Consider the following 16,239-nt stretch of genomic DNA (forward strand, 5'->3'; position numbering starts at 1 on the left):
AGCTTGGATTTTTTTTATATTGTTATAGTTTATAAAGATCCAATTGTGACCCGTTCTTAGTTTTCCAGTATCTAATTTTTTTGGCATTTTGTGATGCCATGCAGTTTTTCAACATTAAAGTTCGCTTTATTTAATTTTATTTTATAGGCGTTGACGATTTTGTAAAAAAAAAAATAATTTGCTGGGAATATTATTTTTTTTCCCCCACTCAACAAATGTACTGATTCTGAAGGTTAGATCGATTTTTTTAAAAAAAAGTCTTTTATTATTGTCCTGGAATAAGTTACTGCGATAAAACACAAACATTGTTTTACACATTTTTATGAGGGGTTCCTGCTATTAAAGTTCCCAATAATAAAGTGGGGATGAATGTTTGAAGTTGAGAACAGTTACTTAAAGCCTAAATCATAGCTGAAACAGTACAGTAAGGCAGTTTTCATTGGCCTGTAGTTTAGTAAGGAGGTGATTGGTGTCTTTATGTTGTGTTTGGCTCTGGGTTTAGTGTGTGTTCTTACTCATAAAGCCATTTCTCCCCACAGGAATCTGTTATTCCTTATTCACAGGATGGTAGAGTTTGTGGTGCGTGAAGGCCCGTTATTTGAAGCCATGATAATGAACAAAGAAAAAAACAACCCAGATTACAGGTAGCTATGCCAAACTGTTGCATAATTGTTTCGTTAGGACAAAAATAATACAACTCAAGGTTTATTTTTGAGTTCTTCTTTCTTTCAGGTTTCTTTTTGACAACAAAAGCCAAGATCATGTGTATTACCGTTGGAAACTGTTCTCTATCCTCCAGGTGAGTTTGCGTGACTGAAGCATCTTTAGAAGCCTTTGGTTTTACATGAAACAACTTGTGTGGCTTTAACCTCTCGTCTCGTGTCCCACAGGGCGAGTCCCCGACAAAGTGGAGGACGGCAGAGTTTCGGCTGTTCAGAGGCGGCTCCTTGTGGCGGCCCCCCATCCTCAACAGCTACACCGAGAGGAGCGACGAGGGAGCGGCGGTCGAGGAGGCCGCTCCTCCAGAGGAGGAGGTGAAGAAGGGCCAGCTCAGAGCTGAGTGAGTCTGAATCTGGGACGCACATCGGCTTCCGACTTGATCCGAGCTGAACGTTTTGATGTTCCCGGCCACTCCAGGCACCGACAGAGACTGGAGACTCTTGTGGAGGAGCTGACTCCCAGCAGGGAGGATATCGCCAGCGCCATGTTGTTCTGTCTGGACCGGGCGGACGCAGCAGAGGAAGTCGTGGGACACATTTCAGAGTCCTTTTGTTCTCTTCAAGTTCCCCTTCAGAAGAAGGCGAGTTCTGCTGTTTTACTGTATTCTCTTTCACATTTATCATGTTGCAGACACAAGCAGCGATTAAGTTCAGTTGGTATTTTGATGCTAGATTGGAGCATAACTGTGAAATAGAAACATCCTGTCAGCTGCTTCTGATTGATTCTGTCAACAGGAGCCACATTGTCATTTTGAAAACACTTTACTCTTTTCCTATAAGGAGGCTACCTATTTGTTGTCTTTTGTGACAACAAAAGTGTTGTCACCCCCAAAGTAAAAACTGTAGAACTGATTTACAAATTCACCTGTAGCAAATATGTATTTTGTTGGAATAAGGGCAACAGTGTCTCTTTGCTGGTCTGGAAGTGCATAATATGCAGTTTCCGATATTGTATTACATCCTAACCCTTGCTTCAAACTTTAACAGAATTGAAATCTCCTTCCTGTCTGCTGTAAAATATGCGCTGTGCATATTTTCATTATGTCAATCCCCACAGATTTCTAGATTATATCTCGTGTCGGACATCTTGCACAACTCGTGCGCCAAAGTAGCCGGGGCGTCGTATTATCGGAAATAGTAAGAGACTGTCTTTGAATTCACTTTTGGAACATCCGTGTCTTTATTATCTAATGGGTTTTAAAATCATTCTCTGCAGTTTTGAAAGCAAGCTACCACAGATATTTGAGCATCTACATGCAGCACATAAAAACATTCAAGCCAGACTGCAGGCTGAGCAGTTTAAGGTAACATAAATCATTTGCTTCGCCCAAAATAGAAGCGAAGGGGAAAGCTGAAACGTTTTAACGTCCCTGTCTCCACAGCAAAAGGCCATGAATTGTTTTAGAGCATGGGAAGACTGGGCCATCTATCCCCCGCCTTATCTAATCCAGCTCCAGAACATCTTTTTGGGGTTCGCCAAAGCGGGAGAGGAGGAGACGGACACGCCGGAGGTGAGCTTATCGCCTCGCTGCAGAGGCGACCGCTGCTTTGTGTCACCTCACCAGCCGGAGATGTTGACTAATGCAATTAGACAAAGGGAGTTTTATGCATTTGTCTTTTTGGAGGAGGTGTCTGGTGAGATTGACGGTGCACCATTGAACAGAAGGCTTATAGACGGGCTTCCTATGGGGAAAACTCCGGTGGACGACATAGACGGTTGCCCCATGGGCTGGGACCCCCTGGATGGAGTCCCCGTTGATGACATTGATGGCGTTCCCCTAAACGCTCCTATTGATGACATTGATGGAGTTCCCTGTGAGTCCACCGTTTAATGTCTGCACAACTCTCTAACATAAGAATTGTTGCTTTGTCTGCTGCTTATTGAGGTTTGTTTTGTCCTCAGTGGATGAAAGCAAACTTCCGCTCTCCAGAGTGCCTTTGTCTAAGTGGGAGAAGATCGGTGATACTGGTAAGACGTAGCTGGACGCTCCTGTGACTGGTTCGACCCTGAATGGTTCTGCTTCTTTTCTTCCAGTCCAAACTGACTCGAAGTGGGATACTTTAGGGGAGCAGGGTGATGAAAAGAAGGTTCATATTAGGTAAGACTGAGTATCTGCAAAATTATTTCATTCATCTGGAAAGAGAGAACAGTTTTAGTAACTCCTTTATCTGGCTCCAGCTGCAACTCACAGGATGAAGACGAGGACTCGGAGAGTGACAGCAGCGCCGATTCCTGCAGGTCGCCCAACTATGAGGGGGCAGTTTTGTCTGAGAGTAAAAGAAAAAGGCTGAGGGAGGTGGAAGTAAGTGTTTGGCCTAGAGATGATCTCAGTTTATTTTTTGTACACAAATGACTCTTAATAAATGCGTCCAGTTTCCTATTCACGAAAGAAACAAATGCTTGTTTGGAGAGACAACATCAACATCTTACATATTTTAGATAGAAGGTTTTGTATCAAATAGGATTGTATTTAAACAGTAAAACTGACCCGATGTTTCTGAAACAGGTGAAGGTTATGAAACTCCAAGATGAGTTGGAATCTGGAAAGAGGCAGAAGAAGTCTGGGATGAGCATACAGCAACAAGTGGAGAACTACAGGAAGAAGCTGCTGCAGAAGGTGAGCAGCTCCTCTTGGTATAAATTATTTAATAAGAACATGTTTAAATTGTTATCGCTATCGTTATATCTTGTGTAATTTACCATAAGAAACCAAATCAAAGTGTTCTTCAATAGAAAACTGGAAGAGCATCTTCAGAGTTATGATTAACTTATTACACAATGTCAGATTTTATGTGCGCCATCTACTGGATGAAACATGAACTTGCACCCTTTTTCTCCCGTGCTACGTGGGAATGCAGTTCTAAAATACTTATACAGCCACCAATTTCATTGTGTTTTTGGATATTTTGTGTTGTAGTTCAACTTTTGTTCAAATTGCCAACAAAATGGCTTATTTTGTGAAGAATCTGCAAACGAAGTTAGAGATCTTTGAGGTTGAATCAATTAAAATACTCACACTACCGCCACTAGGAGTTTCACAAAGATGAAGAAAAGACGGAGAGGTCAAAGTCTAAAGACGGGCAGAGGGAAGAAAGGAGACACAAAGACAGGAGCAAAAGAAATGAGGACGGAGACAGAAGGCTGAGCAGTAAACTTGGAGAAAAGCTGAGGAAATCAAGGAGCATCTCTCCATCAAGGTAAAATATAAATGTAAAGAAAAAAAAAGGCTCTTATTCCATATAGGTGAGCTCAGGGTCATTTATTATGTGCTCATTTTGCAGAACAAAGTCTCCTAAATGGTCCAAACGTTCCCGATCACCATCTCCAGACCAGAAGGTCAGCAAATCCAAGTCCCGGTCGCCGCACCGCTCCCACAAGAAGGCAAAGAAGAGCAAACACTAACCAGATTCAGGACTCTGACGTCAGGCTCTTATCTTGGCTCCACCTTCAACAACCCACACGGGACTCGGCACCTTTTTCTATTGTGAAGTTTCACCACTGTACCTACTTAGATATATTTTGTTTTTAAAATGACATGTTGCTGCAAAGCGCCAACGCTAAATAAATCACCGTTGGTGACAAATGTTTCTGTGGAAGACGTTTCCTGAACTCGACGGGCTTTTTGAAAAGGATTGCCAGAGAGAATTTGCATTTGTGCAGATTTTTTTTTTATTGAGGAAATTCCATCATTTTGTTTACAAAAGCTGTAGGTTAACAGTGCTATCATGAAATGTGCTTCTGTTGACCAGGGGATTTATCAAAAGTAATCGGTGTTTTTCTGAAACATTTAGGACACCCAATTTTAATCATTAGTAACGTCAAACACACTGAAATGACTTATAGGAATTTGTCGTTTTAATCCAACTTGACATTTCACCTGAAAGACTTTGACCGTTTAGCTTTTGAAATTTGTCTGACCTGAAAAACCAAGGAAACAAGAAAGGTGCTCATAGCTATTGAAAATAGATTTTTATGTTCCCTACAGTAATTCTTGGCCACACAGTTATAAACTTACACGTCTGAGCCAAGTTAGTTTCTGCTCAGACAACTTTTCTGGATCTCTAGATGCTAAACCGTTCACAGTTACCTGGTACGAAAAATAAAATAAAAAAAAAAAAGAAATAGGACAAGGAACCCCCACCTTGCCCACTTTGTACAGTCTCTCTCTGTCGTCGTCCGTCTTTAGGACTAATCTCTGCCGAACAGACCTGCTTGCGGAATGCTCAGTACTTTTTGACGTTGATAAAAACTTTAATTGCTCCCGTGAAGTCAGCAGAGAGCAGAACCTCCGTGTGATCGGTTTTCAGGGCTCCTGGAAAAAGGAAGCAACAGTGAGCAGCACTGAAATGCAACTCCTCGCGTTGAGAAAATCAGATGCAGGACGAAACGGACCTGATGGTATCGTCTCGGAGTCGGTGGAGTCCAGGCTCTTGCGGTCCGCTTCTGGTTTCTCTGCGAGTGTTTCTTGAGGGACAATAAGATCTGGATGGGGAGCAAACACGGCGGAGGTGACCACTGCGTTGTGTGCTGCGAGACAAAAACCCCCCCCAAAAAAACACAGAGTTAAGAAGACTAATACATAAATAATAAATGTATTTTGTGGGCAACACAGGAGCTACCTTTAATTCCTTCCCAGAAGTCATTGCGGTCTCGTCGTACAGATGTGAATTTGCTCAAATCGTGGTAAGTGCTCCAGATGTAAACGTATTTATCTTCTGAGCCACTGACGATGAAGGAGTAGTCATGGCTGGAGGAAGGCACGAACAGTTTCACGATTAGTTTTTAATTGGAATTCTCTTGGAGACAAACATTTGACAGGCCAGCAGGGGGCACCGCAGAGCTGCAAAGATTGCATGTTCGGTCAAGCTGGTGACATTTAATATCCGACATTATCAGATCATTTTTAAAGAGATCAGGCTTTACATACAGAAGATTCAGGAACAACAGAGGGAAGTAACGTGGGGAAAAAAATGAAGGAAGTTGAGAAAGAAGGATAGAAGGATAATGGGGAGAAAAAGAAAGGAGAATTTTAAGATGGGAAGAAGAAAATGAAGGCAAGAAATTATGAATTTAAAAGAAAATAAGAAACAAACAAAAGGAGGGAAGGAAAGTAGCAAATATAGGAAAAGGGGGATAAAAGGAAAGGAATTGGATGATAAAAAAAATAAGCTGGAAGACAACTAAGAGGCATTTAGACAATAGAAAAGGAAATAAACTTTAACCTTCCTCCAATTTCTTTTTCTACACTTCCCCGCACCTTGAAATCTAAACCTAAACTATTCCAGCCTGTGTTGTGTAGCAATCATAATGATAAAAATAGGATATTTTTTTTTCTTTTAATTGAGAGGACCAGTGAGCAATTTTTACCCCACTTTTCTCTTTAGAAATGCAGAAGCGGCACAAATCCACGATTTAGTGTTGAGCATGACGGGAACGTTTCTCACCTGAAGCTGGCTTTAATCTGGCTGCTGCTGTTGACATAACCCTTGTACTTCATGGACAGGGACAAGTCCCTCAGGTCATAAAGGCGAATGCGGGAATCGTTTGAGGTAACCAAAATCTGCCGGAGCAGACAGAGTTGGAGACGTAACCACCCTCTCACTGCAAAGTTAACAAGAGTTCACAGAGGACGGGGGATGTTACCTTGTTCTCTCCAGGCAGGGGCTCAATGCCGGTAATTTTGCGGCCTACTTTGTTCCTCCCTCTAGTTGATCTCACGTGAATTTGAGTGTGGTATTTCAGTCGCTGTAAAGTAACAAAGGAAGCCCACGTCAGATTCTGAATTTGCATTGGAACAGGAATGATTAAACTGATCTGAGGGAGAAAAGCAACGGGATGCCTCTGTGTCGTAGAAGATGCAGCGTCCATCGTAGGTGCCGATGACGGCGTATTTTCCGTTTTGGCAGAAGTTGGCGGCGGTGATGAGTCGTGTTTGACCGTCCACCTCGTTCCACAGAGCCACCTTCTTGTCTGGAATGTTCCAAAGTCGGAGTTTGCCGTCGAGAGAACCGCTTAAAAAGTATCTGTCATCCTGCAAACAAGAAAGAAAAACTGCTTAACACCGAACCGTTGAACGTATTCACCATGAGAACAATCCTAATTTTTCATGCACGATTAAACTTATGCATACCCCTATTAATATTGAGTTACATGTGGCAAGTCAAACCACGCGCTTTTTGTAACCATCAACAATTTCTGTGGTTCACTTCTGACTTCTGCCAAACACTTGACCACAAAGTTTGGCAGAAATTGTAGCACTCAATTGAGAAACAATCCATAATTACTTGAGAGATTTAAGGTAAGAGCCTTTCCAGTCTGCTTCACCTGATCTAAAAGCAGTTTGAAACCATGAGACTGTGGGAACACCTAATTGATTTGAGAGTTTGTAGATTTTCCACTAGCGCTTTGCAGTTGGTGCTGTTGCCAATCTACTTGCTTTTTAAAGATTCCCTTTGAATCATCCAAATATTCTCACAAAATTTCTGTCCTGTTCTCCCACAACACAGCTGAACACTTCAGTCTAGCGGACTTGGATTTACGCTAAGGTCTCAGTTCTGCTGAAAACACATAGCGCATGTTAAAAAGTCTTTCTGAGTTTGGAAACAAATATCTAGTGAGGATTACGCAAGGAGCCTTTTGGTTGCTAAAATACACCTAAACAGGTGTAGCGGCAGTGAAAGGTAACATCTGTGCAGACCCCACACATGCTGAACACAAACCGATGATCATTAAAATGTGGTTAAAAGTCATTGATTTGTGTGGACTAGAGAATGTTCTTGTTGTCAGCTCCTCTCTGATGAAAAATTAACGACATTCATGAACTTCTAACTAGCGCAGCATGCACCATTTGTGCCAAGACAAACATGCAGCGACCCGACTTACTCTGGGGTGGAAAGCGATGGCTGTGACAAAATCAATGTGCTGAAAGCAGCAGAGGCACTCTCTCCTGGATATGTGCCACAATCTAACCGTCTTATCCATGGAGGACGAGAGCAGGAAAAAGTTCTGCACAGACCACAGAATAAGTCAAACATAAAGATACAAATGTGTCAGGAGGGAGCAAAATGGTAATGGTACCGTTATTACCTTTGACCAGGACAAGTCCAACAGGTCGGCTGTGTGACCCTTGTACTTGCAGAAGGGAACTTGGCGGAAAGGGGCATTTCTGTCTTCGGTGTCTGGGTCCTCTGGGGCAGAGCTTGCCTAAACAGTAGGCAAGTCATTTGGGAAAATGTTCACGTAGAATGCTGCTCTATATCTGCTATCAACACAAGCTGTTGGTGAATCAGAGTAGTTGTTACTGCACTCACCCCTGGATCTGTGTCAGATTTAGACGAGCACAAGCTTTCCTGAGAAGGAGAAGGAGAAACTCGACCTGGAGGACCAAAACATCTGGCGTGAACTCCAGAATCGGTCGTTTTGCTGCATACTCAATCACCAAAGAGCGCCCAATCCACATACCTTCAGTGTTGTACTTTAATCTCATATTATTGAAGTAGTCAAAGGCGGTCTTCAGGACCCAGATGCGAACAATATTATCCTGGCCTGCAGTCGCCAGAAGCCTCCCGCAATGAGAAAACTTCATTGTCCAAACGGCTCCCTTCAGAACGAGACGGAGGTTCTTGAAACCGCCAACAACGATCACTGATGTAGGGATGATTTAGCCTTACCGTGTGCTCTCCGCTCAAATCCTGCACGACCTTAATCTGGTCAAAGTCGAAGGGACCCTTGAAGCTGTGAGCTGCCTTGAACTTGGCCGGTCTGGTGTAGGGCATACCCTCATCATCACTGGAGGAAGGATCATCGGGATCTGTGTGGAACACTGAAGAGCAAAGCGGGCAAAAAGCAGAACTCAGAATATTAAAACAGTACAAGATCGTGTAAACACAAGACTCGTCATGTAAACATGAACATCATACTCTCATGATGTTAGCTGGATCATACTTTGTTCTAGCTCATTCTAACTTAGCTCAATAAATACACACACTACAGGTGTTTCTTTGTGAAAATCTAACCCGAGTTTCCTTCTCCTAAGCAATATCCACTACTCTGTGCAGGTCTATCACATAAAATCCCCATAAAACAGTAAAAATTGTGGTTGACCTTTGACAAAAGATAAAAAAGTAGAAGGCACATGACTGGAGCCTCATCCATATCTCCATAGATTATGAAAGTTATTGTAAACTGTCCATATTTTAAGATTGCTTGTTCACACAAACAGAACATAACTAATCCGTTAGTTCCCGTACCTTCATCACGCACACTTTTCACTTTATTGACTGCTTTCTCCCCATATTCCTCAGCAAGGTGCTTGGCTTTCTTCACAGATTTGCCCAGGAATTTTTTTAGCTGGGTCCTGGTTAAAAACAAAGACAAATTCACTGCAACCTTTTAAATGAAATCATGGAATATAAACAGAGCAGGAGAGAGAGAGAGAGAGAGCGAGAGAGAAAGGGAGGGGGAAAAATGGCAGCTCAACAACATTACGTTCTCTGCTTCAGTTTTCCTCCATCCGTGTCCGTCAGCGGCGCCTGAGACTTGTCATCGTCGTCCGACTGTGCCGCATCATTACTGAGGAGAAGAAAAAAATAGCAGCTTCCTTCACATACAGTTAAAATTAACTAAAACGTAATCCGTTTTAATTTGACTCACGTTATGTACTCCTTGGTCCTCCTCATGATGTGCAGAGTGAGAGGGTTGATTCCTGTAGGAAGTTTCTCCTCAGCTTGAATCAAGGGAATCTCCTCTCCAGTGTCCAAGTTCTTGATCATGACACTGGCTAGTATTTCCTGATTATAATCACATAGAAATGGGTTTCAATGGCAGTGGACACTCCGACTGTGAATGTGGAGCTCTTGAAAAAAATACATTAAATTCTTGCGGCGTGTAGCTGGAATTCTGCATTTGACTTACTGGAGTTTATAATAACTAAATGATTTTAAATCATGCAGTGGTGACTGTGGTCGGCCACACATTAACTTGGTGAGAAACAGGCTGGATAAAGACAGCAGCAGCAGCATTTCCTCTTATCGCAGAGCGTCGGGAAGACAAAACCACACAGTTTGATAAGTGTGGGAAATCGAAAGTCGTACTTTCAGAGCATCGACGGATTTCCTGTTTCTTCTTTGCAAGGTGAGCGATTCGAGAAAAAGAGCAGCAGCCAGTGCTAATTGAAGCGCTAGGTTGAAGAAACGGGAAGGTTAAGATGAGAATACTAAATATTCCACATGGTTTTTGACTAATATAAATATTGTCCCTGCTGAACATCAAGCATCCCCACAATATGAGGCTGTCAAAACAGTTTTTCACAGATTGTGGCAACTGTGTGTTCGGAGTGACAGTTTTACATGCAACTCCAACAGAGATTGAGCCAAATTGCAAATTAGACTTCTTAAGCTTTCTTTTAAAAACGTTTTCACTCTTGCTGCTCTTCAAAGTCAGATTTGTGGCGTACACATAACAACTGATTCTTCCTCCTCAGCTGTGGATTCCTGTAGCTCCTCTGGGCTTTTCTCTTCCTGATCAGTCAGTTTAAATAGACCAATCAGTTGTATTTTCATTTAGAGGCATCAGTGTAAGGAGGCTAAACCACTTCTAGTTTTTTGTAAAGCTTAAAACCATGTATTATTTCACAATTTTACACTTATCACAATAAAACTTGGGATTAAATTTGGGAAAACTTAAAGGGGCAAATAAAAATCCTATTCACAAATATCAGTTTTAATTACAAAACTGGTGAAATCTCACTTCACTACAAAAGGTAATAATCCTACTAAAACAGAACGGGTCTCACTTCGTCTGTCAGTTCTCTGCCAGAGTTAGAACGAGGACGCTGAGGGCCAGGGGTTTGTCCTCCACTCTGGGATAAGGCTGGTTCATCCTCATTTTCCTAAAAATTAAACAAATTAATAAAAAACAGAACACAATAGCGCATTAAAGAAATATACCTAATTTTGTTCAGAAAAAAAAAAAGTCCTGTTCTACAGACTCACTGACCTGTGCCGTCACCACCTTGTCTCCACTCGTGGCGCTGGCCAGATCCAGGGAATGCTGCAGGTCTTTAGTTAGACACCTCACTGTGCTGGAGGGAGACATCAGGCCAGACGGCTCCAGAGAATCACCGCTAACCGAACTCACTGCAGATAAACAAAGACAAAATTTTAAAAAAAATTTACCCGACACGTTCTCAAAATCAATGCTTATTGTATTTACTTTTATGACCTTTCCCTCTGAGGGCACGAGCTGCACAAAATGTACAGTTTTGTTCCAGTTATTGATGGCTGCCTTCATTTATTTCCTGACTAACACTTTAGTAGAATAAGGTGATCCTTAGTACAGTTTCTGCAAAATATAGGTTGAGCTAACTATACACACTTAGATAAGCCTGTCACAATTAATGAATATCATGTTAAATTAAAATAAGATCAATAATTTCCATTTTGATCATCTTTTTCAAAGGGCAATTTGGTTTACAGAGATTTCAAAATCCTTTTTTTTTATGGTTTTGGTTGTGTGTGGTTTTTATTTATTGTTTTTGTTGTCGTGTTTTATTTTGAATATTTAAAACGTCTGTTTTTGTGTGGAGTGTTCTGTAAAAAATTAAAGTTGAAAATGTTCACAAAACGACATTATTGTTGGTCATTTTGATATTTTCAGGGACAGTTTATCGTCCAGCAAAGCTATTGTGGCAGGTTTACACATGGAAAAGTCTCAAAATCCCATCTAGGACAGCTACAGGTAGGTGTGACCTAAACAGAGCAAAATGCTGACATTGAATCGAAGGTGCGTCAGCAGAGTATTGATATCTGGATGTGAACTCTTATATAACTTGATTTTTTTTCCTCACATTTCCAGCATAACAGATGATTCTCAGCTGAATTATCTGCCATTCTATTCACCATGTTGTACTTTGCTTATATCCTAAAAACCTGGCATTTTAACAGGGGTGTGTCAACTTTTAAGAAAACTACAAAGTTATGAAAATCTGAGCTGGGGAATAAGTGTGTGTCAGAATATCATACTGTGGCATGTTTGAAGAAATTATAGCAATGTTTACTGCTGTTCTGTTATTGATTTACTCGTGCTTTGACTTGTTCAAACAAACCAGGAACCCAGTTTCAGACCTTTTGTCTGCAAAACACTTAAAACCGCTTCTACATCATGTTGAGTTAAAGTTTTCACTTCTGTTTTTGAAGAATCGTCCAGTAGTTCCTCACCCTCCAGTCCACTTGGCCTCACACATTCCTGAGACATCCTGGAGGGTAAGTTGCGGCAAGACGGCGGTGGAGGTCTGGGCGGTGGAACCCCACCAGGAGGCGGTGGCCGCGTGGGAGGAGGCTTCTTTGTGCTGGCTACGATATCGGGTTCTACTGTGAATTGTCGGGGGGGTTTCAAGGGCCCCGGCGAGTCTGTTGGAACGGGCCTGTCTGTGAAGGGAACTTGGTCCAAGATGTCTGCCGGTCTCTGCTCCTTCTCCGCTTCCGCCACCAGAGCGGCGGCAGCGTCCGCCTGACTGTGAGCGATGGTGCTGGTGAGGTCCGGAGGCTGCACTCGCTCTTGCGACTCGGCTGAAGGTCCAGGCAGAGTTGGGAGTTCGGCAGCAACTAAAGAGAATTCTCCATTTGTCGTAACGCTTTCCTGGCGCTCCTCCGACCCCTTGACAAGTTCGGGTGCGACGACCAGGACGGTGGTCTCCAGGGGAACGCCCCCAGCTTCCGACTCTTCTTTTGGCTCGGGTTTCACGTCAACCTGCAGTTGATCCAACAACTCCACCACCTCGCAGACATCGATAGCGCATCCTTTTTGACTCTCCTCGATGATGCTATCAATGATCTAGGAACAGAACAGAAACAGGAGTTTATTCAAGAACGACTCCAAATATTAGCGTTGATGTCAAACTAAACTACAACTGAGGTGTATGATTTTTTTTTTTTTTTAAGAAATTTATACCTGCAGAGAATCATCCTGCTGGGTTTCCGTTGAGGCACAGGTCACATTTTCTACTGGATTCACCGAACCCTCTGACGTCTCCTAAGAAACAGAAATAAACAAATTTAGGCGTTAAAGTAGCAAAGTCGTTTTTTGTAATATTTCATTTTGAAAGCAACATTGTTCTACATTTAAAAATAAATATATTTGTAGGTTCACTTATCAGGAAAAAATAGTGAGAACTTTGTTAGCAGTTTGAATATGGGCTTCAAAAATATCTACAAATCATCTGTTTTGGTGTCCCAACGCAACATAACATTAAGTCACAGAAACAAATACGCTGTTTCAGTTAAAGGGATCTGCAGACAAACATAATTTTATGCCGCAGATCTTAAACGTTATAAAATCTCGGATTTATAAAACTTTTGCAATAACATCAGTCATTGTTCCTTGAGAAAATGTTTCTGTATAATGAAGTCAACCGCCTTGCTACAAGGTAGATGCTAAACAAACCCAAATTATCTACGTTTGTTTTATCCAGATATGGCAAGTTGGCTTCTTACAAAATACTTTACTCGATTGTAAACCTAGATATCTCCACTTTAATCAAATTTGTGTAAAGGAATTTGTTAACTTTGCAACCTGTCTGCAAGAGCAATACCCATTAAATCTCATTTTTAATTATATGGCAACAGAAAAGCCTTCCAAGAGACTTAGCCTTTTGGTTCTCTGAATGTTGCACAATTTGAGCTCAGGATGAACATGTAGAAACATGAACTCCTGGGAGACTGGAAACAGTAAAATTATGGCCTCCAAAAGCTTCGGAAGCAACAGCTGCTTCTCTAGAACCATTGAGAATTTTCCAAAATGTCCAACATTTTGAAATAACAACAAACTGTCAATAACGCTCAGAAAACAGTCAAGCTTCAGATAAACAGCACCTGCTGACTTACTTGGTTTTTAGTCTTCATTTCTTTGGAAAAAGCAGAGAAGTATTTGTTTCCCCCTGCACACTCCCTCTGTATTTTAGTTCAGCTCTTTATTCCAAAAGGCCCAGAATTCACTAAATGCATAATTTCAATGAAGCTTTGATTTAAAACAGACATACCTGAGGTGAAGGAATGACAAGCTTTGCAAGAGTCCTAAAATGATAAGAGAGTTGAGATGATAAGTGCAGTGACGTGCCACAAAATAAAAAACATGTCAACTTGAAATATTAAACAGAACACAAATTACCCACGCATTTTGTATTCCTAACCAGTTTTGAGGGGGAAAACATATGGGAATAATTAATATGGACTTCAAACTGATTACAATACACTGTGGTACTTAATGTCATAACAATACAGGCGATGCTCCAAATTATCTTAAAAATTCTTTTGTGAGTATTTATCATTTTATCAGTCTTGTGTACAGAAATACCGGTCTAAAAATAAAACTTTCCCATTATCAACAAGTAAAATTCACCACACCAGTGCCACTGACACAAAATAATCTCAATCCATCATATTTTGAAGAATAAATGCATATTTTACTGACAGCAATGGCAATAATCCCAACAAGTCAGTTCTTTTGCAATTTGCAGACATCACAGGATTCTTATATTTTTAACCCCGTAAGATAAAGCATTTTTGCTCATATCCAATTGGAATAAGCCAAGCTTATTTGCCAAAATTGTTGGGTTTTACGTTGAGGTTCCATGTGTGAATATGACTTCAAACACTTCCGTCTGATATTTAGTAAATAGAATGGAAGAAAAAGATCAAGTTACAAGTGAAGAAACAAACACCTTTAATGCCATGTTTAGGTGTCCGTATTTCCGTACATTATGTTTTATGCTTTTCTGGTTAATCCTGACAGATGTGTTTTGAACTGAAACAAGAAATTTGCACAGTAACCTTATCCTTCTGTTTGAGACCTGTCCTATCATGTGACTCACTTGCTTAGCCTCTCCCTCTTCTAACATTTACCAGCTGCTCAAATGAAGTACAGTACAACAAAATAAAACGTTAAGAAAACCACACCGGCGAATCTGTTTTGAAAACAGTTAATTTTTAAATAAAGCAACACGATTTGTACATTTGAACTAATATCAATTGACATGTTATTTTTAAAATAATCTGTTTAATTTTACACATATCATGTATGTGTAAAATTATATTAAAAATAGTTAACTTACTCTTTCGGAGACAAGGTGACGTCCTCTGGAGCATCGTAGAATTCTTCGTTGTCACTTGTATCTGACGCCATGCTAACGCCAGTTTAGCTCATCAGCTAGTCCAACTAAGTCGTTAGACAGCTGTGTAAACGCTTAACTTGGGACTTTTGGGGTGATGTACATATGCGTTATCTTTTTATGCCCTGTCTTATCAAAATTAGCAATTGTGGCCGACGGTTCGGCGGAACAACCACTTTCCTGTCTAACCTAACGCCATGTTAGTCTATGCTAACCAGCTGACAGGCTAACAAATGTATTCCGATGCTAACGTAGCCTTCTGCCCGTTTATAAATCTGTCTCAATCATAGCAAAGCGCCCACCATGAAATCTGAAGTTAGAAGACACTTTCCGGCTGCAGCACCACTCTTGGACAGCTATACAGCTGACGACGAGGCAAGGAACTACTTCTCAAACGAACAGTTAACCTAAAACAGCAATATTTTAACGGTGATTCCATGAAGTGTAAGCGGGTGGGTCAAAAGGCGGGGCGCAGCTGCTTCTACTCCGCTGTTATGACAGTTCGATGTAGTTTAGAGACATCACTGCCCTCTACTGGGCGCATTAGGAACAGCAAGAGAGAACAGCTTGTCATCAGTGAAAATATAACAATAAAAACATTAAAAATTTAAAAAGAAAACGATATTATATTATATTATATTATATTATATTATATTATATTATATTATATTATATTATATTATATTATATTATATTATATTATATTATATTATATTATATTATATTATATTATATTATATTATATTATATTATATTATATTATGCCTAGCTTCTGAGTTGTTTCTAAGGTAAATATTTCCCAGGTGATATGTTGAAATTTTTAATTGCAAGCTTTGATTAAAACTCAGTGTTAGACACATGCAGTCTGCAATAGGGAGCTCATAGTACAACTCCCAAGCACATTAAGTTTTCAGAAAATGCCAATGAAAATATATTAACTAGTTTATGTGATTTGTTTATTTATTATACAGCCACACACAAAACTGAATTGAGTCAGTGAATGCAATGTGATATGCAAAAATTCATCAAACAAACTCTACTTCTACATAAAATTGAGGTTTGCGGCAAAATGTTCATGAACTTGTACAAGTATTCGCAGCAGTTACTAGTTGGAATAGCAGCATCTGAGTCAATGAGCTGGTGAAGTAATTTATTTACAAAGAAAGCTTCTTAAATGACAGACCACTAGGACAACATAGGACTGTAAACTTAATATTTGATTGTCTTTAGTCAGAGGTTTCTTCAACATCCAGCCTGGCACTGTGATAGAATGGCACACCTGCAACAAGTGTTATGAACTTTTCTTGCTAGTAAATAGAAGCTATAAGTAGTAATATAACAACATGTAAGTGACT

General features: G+C 40.7%; 2 protein-coding genes across 7 annotated transcripts in view; one reads left to right on the plus strand and one right to left on the minus strand.

The window, feature by feature from the left end:
• The window catches only part of zgc:163098 (uncharacterized protein LOC100037380 homolog), a 22,035-nt gene extending 17,719 nt beyond the window's left edge, over positions 1–4,316 (plus strand). For 3 of the 4 annotated variants that reach the window (XM_044141111.1, XM_044141110.1, XM_044141113.1), the window contains exons 11-24: positions 540–644; positions 733–799; positions 891–1,060; positions 1,138–1,300; positions 1,777–1,856; positions 1,936–2,023; positions 2,102–2,230; positions 2,345–2,534; positions 2,623–2,688; positions 2,755–2,818; positions 2,899–3,022; positions 3,227–3,337; positions 3,751–3,917; positions 4,002–4,316. In XM_044141111.1, the coding sequence (XP_043997046.1) occupies positions 540–644; positions 733–799; positions 891–1,060; positions 1,138–1,300; positions 1,777–1,856; positions 1,936–2,023; positions 2,102–2,230; positions 2,345–2,534; positions 2,623–2,688; positions 2,755–2,818; positions 2,899–3,022; positions 3,227–3,337; positions 3,751–3,917; positions 4,002–4,122 (1,645 nt within the window). In that variant the 3' untranslated portion in view covers positions 4,123–4,316. The remainder of the gene's footprint in view (positions 1–539; positions 645–732; positions 800–890; positions 1,061–1,137; positions 1,301–1,776; positions 1,857–1,935; positions 2,024–2,101; positions 2,231–2,344; positions 2,535–2,622; positions 2,689–2,754; positions 2,819–2,898; positions 3,023–3,226; positions 3,338–3,750; positions 3,918–4,001) is intronic. The other variant, XM_044141114.1, reaches the window with a different exon arrangement.
• On the minus strand, positions 3,070–15,372 carry wdr44 (WD repeat domain 44). 3 transcript variants are annotated; one of them, XR_006372974.1, is made up of 21 exons: positions 14,828–15,372; positions 13,757–13,790; positions 12,670–12,750; positions 11,937–12,552; positions 10,717–10,865; positions 10,514–10,609; positions 9,373–9,509; positions 9,208–9,291; positions 8,970–9,076; positions 8,391–8,542; positions 8,182–8,320; positions 8,031–8,095; positions 7,807–7,923; positions 7,603–7,725; positions 6,560–6,751; positions 6,364–6,465; positions 6,165–6,280; positions 5,340–5,467; positions 5,113–5,247; positions 4,862–5,032; positions 3,070–3,260 (listed from the first exon to the last, which is right to left on the minus strand). XR_006372974.1 is itself a non-coding variant. In XM_044141109.1 (20 exons), exons 1-20 carry the CDS (start codon positions 14,896–14,898, stop codon positions 4,944–4,946), a joined length of 2,724 nt encoding a protein of 907 aa, XP_043997044.1. In that variant the 5' UTR covers positions 14,899–15,372; the 3' UTR covers positions 4,371–4,943. The 3 variants fall into 3 exon arrangements, 2 of the variants coding, with proteins under 2 accessions (XP_043997044.1, XP_043997043.1); XM_044141109.1 differs by lacking the exon at positions 3,070–3,260 and having other exon boundaries at positions 4,371–5,032; positions 10,717–10,856; XM_044141108.1 differs by lacking the exon at positions 3,070–3,260 and having other exon boundaries at positions 4,371–5,032.
• Between the last annotated feature and the right edge of the window lie 867 nt (positions 15,373–16,239).

Source organism: Gambusia affinis, linkage group LG15, assembly GCF_019740435.1.
Source record: "Gambusia affinis linkage group LG15, SWU_Gaff_1.0, whole genome shotgun sequence".
NCBI lineage: Eukaryota > Metazoa > Chordata > Actinopteri > Cyprinodontiformes > Poeciliidae > Gambusia > Gambusia affinis.